The 9,348-nt window shown below is 39.2% G+C and overlaps 1 protein-coding gene across 4 annotated transcripts in view; it reads left to right on the top strand.

The window, feature by feature from the left end:
- Positions 1-9,077, top strand: part of DCLK1 (doublecortin like kinase 1) — a 450,773-nt gene extending 441,696 nt beyond the window's left edge. For all 4 annotated transcript variants that reach the window (XM_068267071.1, XM_068267072.1, XM_068267074.1 and 1 more), the window contains one exon: positions 8,854-9,077. In XM_068267071.1, coding sequence (XP_068123172.1) covers positions 8,854-9,018 — 165 coding nt within the window. In that variant the 3' untranslated portion in view covers positions 9,019-9,077. The remainder of the gene's footprint in view (positions 1-8,853) is intronic.
- The last annotated feature ends 271 nt before the right edge of the window (positions 9,078-9,348 follow it).

Raw genomic sequence — 9,348 nt, 5'->3', positions numbered from 1 at the left:
AAGATACATATTTGTAAACAAAAAGTATCTAACTGAAGTTCGGATGCGTCTGCAGAAATCTTTAGGGACTTTAAAGCCCTGTGTAACCCTTCCAATGCTGGTCTAGTAAAAAAAAAATGCTGGTTGCATATAATATACTGTAAATAATGTTTTAGAGCAAAGTTGAAATGCAGGGTTATATTCCGCTTTAAGTTATTTTTTCACAAGGGGGGCAATCACTTTTTTTCACACAGGGCCATGTAGGTTTGGAGTTTTTTTCTCAGTAAATAATAAAAACCATCATTTAAAACTGCATTTTGTGTTCAGTGATGTTATCTTTGACTAATAGTTAACAGTTTTTGATGAGTAGAAACATTTAAGTGTGACAAACATGCAAAAGAATAAGAAATCAGGAAGAGGGCAAATAGTTTTTCACACCACTGTATATATATATATATATATATATATATATATATATATATATATATATATATATATATATATATATATATATATATATATATATATATGTGTGTGTGTGTGTGTAATCAATTGATTAGAAATGCAGTAAAAAAGTAATCAGGAAAAAAACAATTATATTTTTCACATTGCCGTTGGTGCAGCAATATTGCAGCATAGCATCATTGTGTAGTTATCCACTGCTTGGCGATACATAGAGCCTCTAGTGCAGAGGGAGTCACTCATACGTTCCCGTGCAATATGTCAGCATTCTGGTACTATGCTAGGCATGACTGCTCAGGTTGACTGCTTGTGAAGGGTTATAAAATACACGCTATGATGGGTTGATGACAAATATATTTAAACTACAAAAGGACAGGAGCAAAGAGAGAGTTCATGGAGGAAGGATGTTCCCCTCAGGTGAACATGCTGTAGCAGTGACAGGACTCGCTGTGTTATCTTATCTCTTTGCTCTCTAGACCTGCTATTGATTTAGAAACATTTCCTATATGCTGGACAGTTGAAGCATGATTTTTGTTCCTGCTGGACCTCTGGTTTCCTCACAGTTCAGGAGATGGGTGCTCTGAATACTGATGTGCTTATACAGTGTACAGTATCTCATTATGTCATTTGTGTTGTGACATCTCGAGTATCTGTTGCTAGGGTGAGACTACCCTGCTGTTTATTCATATAGAACACGTTAGGAACCTAAATCAGAAATGTGCCTTCTTAAAACAGAAGGTATTTGCAAATGAATCACGTTGGAGTGAGTATATGATGTCTTCCACAATGCATCACTGCTGAATATGCAAATCATCCCTTTGATGTCCCTGAAAGTTAAACACACCCCAGAGCCTGTGGAATGCAATGATGTGTCAGCTTGTGAATTGTAGTTCATGCATTCCAGCGGCTCTGGAGGTGTGGCTAGCTTTCAGGGACATCAAAGGGATGATTTGCGTATTCAGCAGTGATGCATTGATGGAAACTTTATATACTCACTCCAACCTGAATAATCGCAAATACCTTCTGCTTTAAGAAGGCGGATTTCTGTTTTGCAAATAATTTTACAAAGAGGACTTTTTGGTCCTTTTTGCCCGTTACACACTCCTAGGAGTTCTGGTTCATGGTGAGCTTGCTGGGCAATTAAGAATCTAAACACTGCCACTTACAGTGTTTGGGAAAGAATTTAACATGTACAGATAAACCAAGCATTATAGGTTGAATTGGAGGAGATAATTGTACATCTGAATAAATACACAATTTCCCCTCCCCCTTTCCAATTTTGGACTGACACTTGCTGGGAGAATCATGAACTGCCCAGGGGAGATGCAGGAGGTTGCTTTACGCTTTACCCTATTTCTTTTATAAAGAAACTGACATGGAAACACAATGTGATTGTCATCTTTGCTTGGCTGACTTCCGATATACAACATTACTAAAACTTTCCAACAAGCTAGCACTACAGCCAGACACCCTTCCATAGTCACATAGTTAGCTTGTTTGAAAAAATGAAATCCATCCCTCAAGTTTAACCATGCAAAAAAAAAACTTTAAACATCTAACAAAAATAAATAAATTAGTAATAATTTGGTACATTTCTGTCCTGCTCCCTCATACATCCCAGTTGATCCAAAGAGAAGCAAAAAAAAAGTGTTGCTAAAGCTCAACTTCTTATCCCTTGATAAAGCTTGAGGAGGGACTCTGTAATACAGCCAGCACTGATTGTAGTTTTGGAGGGCGGGGCAATATCTTCTTCCTCAGACACATGCCTCCTAGAACAGGAATTCTAGCTTAAATGATTTGCTTCATGATATTGTTACACAGCATAGAGATTCAAAATTAAGTAAAAGGGAAAGCAGTTTGTCTGTGATAGAAGGGTTGTATTGGTGCCATCACTGGGTAAAGTTCTCCTTCAATAGATTCTGGAATTCATAGTCATTTTTGGCAAATAAGACATGACATCATCTGAAGGTTTGCCCCCCATTCCCTCCGAGGACGCGACCCCCAGACTCCCATAGATGAAATTACACATTCCCTACCAACAGATAGCCCTCATACTCCTATATATGAGGGTGACATCAGTATTTATTTGCAAAAAAAACATGAAAATTAATATAAAAGGTGCATAAACTGTACTTAACTTAACATTACTTACATTTGCTTAAATTATTAGACTCTTATTGACCATATCTATTTGTGAGAAATGCCATAGAATTTATAATGTTCCAAACAATTAAAAAAAACATAGCCAGGAAGCTGTAGATTCAAGCAGAATGGTGATGTTATTAGTAAGAAGTCCGAAACAGGCTGTGTGTATAATTTGTTAGCTACAGACTCATTATACCCCAGTGGTTCTGGATATGTGCATGGCTTTCAGGGGCATAAAGGGATGGTTTGCATATCTGGGAGTGATGCATCATGGGAAACCATTTGCTCACTTAAAGGACAACTGAGGTGAGAGGGATATAGAGGCTGCCATATTTATTTCCTTTTAAACAATACCAGCTCCCTGGCAGTACAGCTGATCTTTCTGAGTTTTTGAGTCACACACCTGAAACAAGCATGCAGCTAATTCAGTCACACATCAGTCAGAAACATCTGATCTGCATGCTTGTTCGTTGTCTATGACTAAAAGAATTAGAGGAAGAGGGTCAGCAGGACAGCCGGGCAAAGTGCATTGTTAAACTTCTAACCGGCCGCATCATGCCGAAGGGTGTGGTCGCGGCAGCAGCCCCAGGACCGCCTAACGCCAATCGGCGTAAAGTCCTGGGGCTCTGTTTTGCAGGCGATCACGTGCAGGGTGCATGCGCATCTCCTGCTTGGTGGGCGGAGCAGAGCTCCGCCTTCAGTCTCTGAGCGGCAGTTACCAATTACGCCGTCTAATTACTGGTACAGCGCTGTGATCTACAGCATCGCTGTACTGGGGACAGCCTTGTCACACGGCTGTCCCCTCCTGAGCCACAGAAGTGATCGGCTGTCATAGGCTGAAGCCTATGACAGCTGATCACGAGGATTGGCTGGCGGGGGGAGGGAGGGGGTATACTATAGCTTTAAAAAAAAAATATTAAAAAAAACAACATAATAATAATGGCAGTATTTGTATAGCGCCATTCTCCTGTCGGACTCAAAGCGCTTGCAAGGCAGCCACTAGAGCGCACTCAGTAGGCAGTAGCAGTGTTAAAGAGACACTGAAGCGAAAAAAAAAAATTATGATATTATGATTTGTATGTGTAGTACAGCTAAGAAATAAAACATTAAGATCAGATACATCAGTCTAATTGTTTCCAGTACAGGAAGAGTTGAGAAACTCCAGTTGTTATCTGTATGCAAACAAGCCATTAAGCTCTCCGACTAAGTTAGTCGTGGAGAGGTCTGTTATCTGACTTTTATTATCTCAACTGTTCCTGGACTGTTTACTTTTCCTCTGGCAGAGGAGAGGTCATTAGTTCAGAGACTGCTCTGAAAGACTCATTTTGAATGCTGAGTGTTGTGTAATCTGCACATATTATAGAATGATGCAATGTTAGAAAAAACACTATATACCTGAAAATAAAAGTATGAGAATATTTTCTTTGCTGCTAATCTTCTAGTAATTATTCATAGTACACAACCATATTTTTTTCGCTTCAGTGTCTCTTTAAGAAGACTTCCCCAAGAAACTCCTTACTGAAACAGGTGCTGGCTTACTGAACAGGCAGAGCTGAGATTTGAACCCAGGTCTCCTGTGTCAGAGGCAGAGCCCTTATCCATTACACTATCCAGCCCCTGCTAACATACATAAACAAACAAACAAACATCTCGGGGGTGATCAGACCCCACCAACAGAGAGCTCTGTTGGTGGGGAGAAAAGGGGGGGGGAATCACTTGTGTGCTTTGTCTTGTGGCCCTGCAGCTTAGCCTTAAAGCTGCAGTGGCCAATTTAATGAAAAATTGCCTGGTCTTTAGGGGGGTTTAACACTGTGGTCCTCAAGTGGTTAAAAGGAAATAAATATGGCAGCCTCCATATCCCTCTCACTTCAGGTGTCCTTTAAAGCTGAATTATTGCAAATACCTTCTGCTTTAAGAAGGGAAATCTATATTCAAGAAGCTTAGAGAGAAATAAATACACTGTGCAAATGACTGCCTACACAAATCCAGGATAATGATAATGCCTAAAATTGGGCTTTAACCTCCTTGGCGGTTCAATTTTTCCGCCAAGGAAGCTGCATTACACTTATTTTGTAATATTTTTTTTTTTGTTTCATGTAGCTACTTGAGTGGTAGCTACATGAAACACCACTAGAGGGCGCATGTGTCCCTCTAGTCCGATCGCCACCGGCAACAACAGCAAACAGGAGATTGCGTATAGAACGGGATCTCCTGTTTGGCTTCTCCTGTCGCCATGGCGACGATCGGAATGACGTCATGGATGTCAGCCGACGTCCTGACGTCAGGCGCACCCGATCCAGCCCTTTGTGCTGCCCGGGAGTGATTTGCCCGGGCTGCACAGGGCTCTAGAAATAAAAATGTGGACAGTACAATACATCTGTTATGTAAGTAGAACAAGTACTTTTATATGTTTATTTTCCCTGGGATAGTAATGGCTGTCCCTCCGGCTTTAAAAAAAAAAAAAAGATTAGGTGGTTAAATATAGTATATTGCTGATTTATTTCAGAAGTAAATATTAACGGTGTTTATATATAGTATTTTTGTCATATTTCCTATGCAGAGTTCCGCCACATGTCATGTAGTTGCAGATCAGAAGTACGACTAGTGCTGTTTGCTCCCCACACTGCTCACATTCAGTGTTAGCGTCACAACTTGGCCTTTCTAAGTCACTCCTTAGCGTAAGTCTGAATATTTCATGCCGGCTCAGCCCTCCTCTCTGCATGCAGAAAATGGCAGCAAACTTGCAAAGAACTGCAAGCAAAACATAATTTACAGGCCAGCATTTACTTTGCAGTTTACGCTTTCATAAATAATACATTAATGGATGGGCTGCTGTTTGAGACGCCGCAATCTTTCCCATTCTCATTAGCACTTTGTAGTGTTATTTTTCACAGCAGCACTTCTGTGGGAATTTGCCATCTCTGTTAACAGGCTGGAATTGATGGTTTTACGTGTGAATGGCACATTAGCAGCTTCTGTGCTTTTACAGCTGTCTACTTAACTGCCCGACGCATTTCAATACATTAAAATTAAGGGAGTTATTACTTTGCAATAAAAGGAAAGGCATAATGTTGTTTTAAGACCCTAAACTCTTCCTGTGGAAATGTAACAAAGCCATTTTACATTAGCTGCTACATGACTTATATCGCTTGCCGCTACATAATAATATCATATAATACAACAATGCTACAACACAGTTCTCCACAGAGAGCAATAAACGGGAGGGGGAAGTACGCCGGTCTATCTGGCCGCCTAAAGCACCAACTAATAGGGCATCCTTCATTTCCCTTTTTTCTATTTATAAGTAGCCTAGCTGCATTATACATTCGGGAAAGAAACCAAACAAACAAACAAACACAGATTATAAGATCATAGCTTAATGCTGAGCTAAACTTCAGACACCCAGCTAAGTGCCTGTGAGGAATGCTATATTTGCTGGAAAATTATTCAAATCATAAAATTGGGGGTGGACTCTCCTCCCCTGAGGACGAAAAAAAAGAAAACATCTGCAGGTCAGATTTTAATTCACATCGTATTTCACACGTTTTATCAGCTTCATCAGGTGGATAAGATCTGTGAGGAAAATATATCGACTCTTATATCTAATGAAGTTAGCTTAACGTAGTCTGAAACTCAGCATTTCTTCTTTGGTCTAAAAGATTCCTTACAGCTTTAAAGCTACTATCACAAAAAAAAATGTATCAGAACAGCATTCAAACAGTTAAACACAGCACTTCGTCCTGCACAGCCTATGATCCGCCTATGAGGAGATAGAATCTTTTGTTTACATTGTGATGTTCTTACATTTGTGTGTAACAACTGAAAATGCTCTCTGTGAAGCTCTCTTTGCTTCAAGCATACACACAGTTCAGAACAGCTCAGTAAAAGATTTTAATATATAATAAAAAGCAGCTTGAATAAAATGCAATGGCAGCTTTCAGAACAGATAAACTTTACTTTGGGAACTTGTAATTTGTAAATGGACAATATTAGTTGTGCACAAAAACAAATATGGTAACTGTATGGGTAATAAAAAGTAGGGAAACATTTTAAACGATTGTTATGCCAGAGTTTCAGACCACTTTCAAGAGGGGCACGAGTGAAAATAACATGATTAATAAAATCGATTATTTTTTACAACATTCATTTATATATTATTCAGTCATGTTTTTTTCATTGTAAAATCTTTCCTCTCCCTGAGTTTCCTTTTGAGATTTATCATAGACGATGACATCTTTACTGCAGGCAGGTGATCTGTATAGAATGTTCGTTACAGAGAGGTCTATGCACAGAGGGAGATATTGTTTGCTTGGCGGTTGGAAAAAAAACAGTTATTTCCCACAATGCAAGGAGGTTCGCAGACAGCTAACTGTGAGGACTATGGTCATGACATCACACTGATGGGCTGTTTCAGCATGTATCAGCCATACAGACCTCCCTGATGATCTATTTAAGAAAAAATAAAGATTCCTTATGGGAAAAATGGGTATCAGCTACTGATTGGAATGAAGTTCAATCCTGGGTTACAGTTCCTTTTTAACCGGGAAAATAACATCTGATCTGCATGTGTTCATCCTCAGGGGAGGAAAGCCCGCTTTAATCTTATCTTTTTTTTTACCATAAAAGCTTTATTGCATGAGTATACAGGTATAACAAATGCAATTTACAGTCATATTCAACTTCAGTTAAAAAAAATAGGAAAATGGATAGGGGTTAAAGGGGCACTATAGTGACTTATAGGTCAGAATATCCACTTTTACGGTCATTTTCCTGGATACAGCATCAGAAACACTTCCTTTTATATCTATATATTGCTGTACATTGGTATATAGCTCTGTCCTCCCAGTGATGCTTAGCGTAGGCTGTTTAGCTGTGCTGAATTCTCCTCCCAGAGCATTCTGGGAAACCGGGTATATTTTCTATTGGCTTTAGAACTCTCAGTAAGCAAACATTCTGCAGAACTGCGCCTGACAGGACTAAAGATGTCACCATGTGATAAATTTCAAAATGTAAATCAGGGTGAGGAAAGATTTTACAATGAATAAACACTGACTAAATAATGTATAAATGAATTTTGTAAAAGAAAAAAAAAATCATTCATTATTTTATTTTTACTACAGTTCCTCCTTAATTACTTAATTTTAATTATTTTATCTCTTAAGGTGCCTCTTACAAACATTTTAGTATCAGCCACCTTAGTTTGATGCTGGGTATATGTAAGGGGCCCCTTACAGATCTATGTACAAAACTTCCCTCTCTGCAAATAGCGGCCAGTATTTGGATTTGTCCTAATTGGTAAACTGCTACTAACATTTGCAAAAACAATATAAATGACTCAACTTACTTTACACAGGAGCCTTTCTCACAACAAGCACCACAGAAGTAATACCTTAGTGTTAACATAATCAGTTCAGAATAAGGCATAAGCATAACTATAGGCAAACGCAGGGGGGATTAAAGCTGCCCAGAATCCCCCCCTTAGACCAGGGCCGGTGCAGTGTCTGGGGACAGGTTCAAGTTGAGACACCAGAATATCTGCAGGCATCCTGCAGCTTAACTTTCCCCTTCATTATCAATGTTGGCTGTCCTCATTATTATCTGTATCCAAACTGCTCCTGATCGATCCCATTGTCGGTTGGTCAGTCGGATGGGAAATTGCATTATGTGTACCCAGAATAATGTCCTCCCATATTATTATACTGCACTGTGTGTGGCTGAGGGAGACCTTTCAGGAATCCCTCCCTTGAAAATCCTGGGTTTGCCCCGATAACAGCCATAAATCTCTAAGAAAATGAATAAAGAGCAATAGGAATAAAGAAAAAAATATAAATAATTGTTTTTTTTTTCATTTTTTCTTTTTTATGTTACAACATTACAGTAGTGCATATTACGTGTCTATGTTCCGCCGATAGTTCCAGTATTATACAGTATCATTTAATCTGGAATGTTATTGTCTCATCTCCAATGTTCTTGAAAAGTACTTTGAGAAAGAACATTGATTAGCCTGCTAATATGAAATGACACTGCTGTAATCAATTACCATTAGATTGCCTACAATATAAATTAGCCGAAAATTAGCGCAATACAGCAATGTCATTTTCTGATTAGAGCAGAACAAAATTAATGACATTGTCTTCCCTTGTCAATAAAACTGGGCATGCCGTACTTGGTTGTCTACTGAGGTCTGTAATGTTTGATCAATGTAAAAATGTGAGCTCACCCTGTTTGGAAATTAACAACATTTTTGTCTTCTGTTGCTCCTGCCAGACCACCGCTCTTGATAAGGAGAGGCAGGTTTTCAGACGAAGACGCAACCAGGATGTGAGAAGCCGGTTCATGGCCCATCCAACCACACCAGAACTCAATTCAGAGTCAGAGGACTATTCACCAAGCTCATCTGAGACTGTTCGCTCACCTAACTCACCCTTTTAAGGAAACACTTTAAGTCTTGGCTTAACCCTTCGAGACTAAAGAATGGAAACTTTCAGAAATCTGTTGTGGACCTTACAATTGATAATGTTTCTAGGTACGAAAGAGAGGAGAAATAATGGGGTTGAAAGCATGATCATGTGGATGTCTTTGGCACTATAGGGTAAATGTGTATGTGTTCAAATGTACTTATGACTGAGAAAGAATGCCACTATTTTCCAAGCCGCCGTGTGCAGACAGACCAGGAGTTTGGTGGCTTAAGTTTCCATATTACATCAAGAAGAGTTGTGTTCAAAGCTTTTAGGCAGATATCACACGACATGTTTGGCTGTG

The sequence above is a fragment of the Hyperolius riggenbachi genome, chromosome 2 (genome assembly GCF_040937935.1).
Source record: "Hyperolius riggenbachi isolate aHypRig1 chromosome 2, aHypRig1.pri, whole genome shotgun sequence".
NCBI lineage: Eukaryota > Metazoa > Chordata > Amphibia > Anura > Hyperoliidae > Hyperolius > Hyperolius riggenbachi.
Note: the sequence above shows the minus strand (reverse complement) of the source record. Positions and strands in the feature narration are given on the sequence as shown.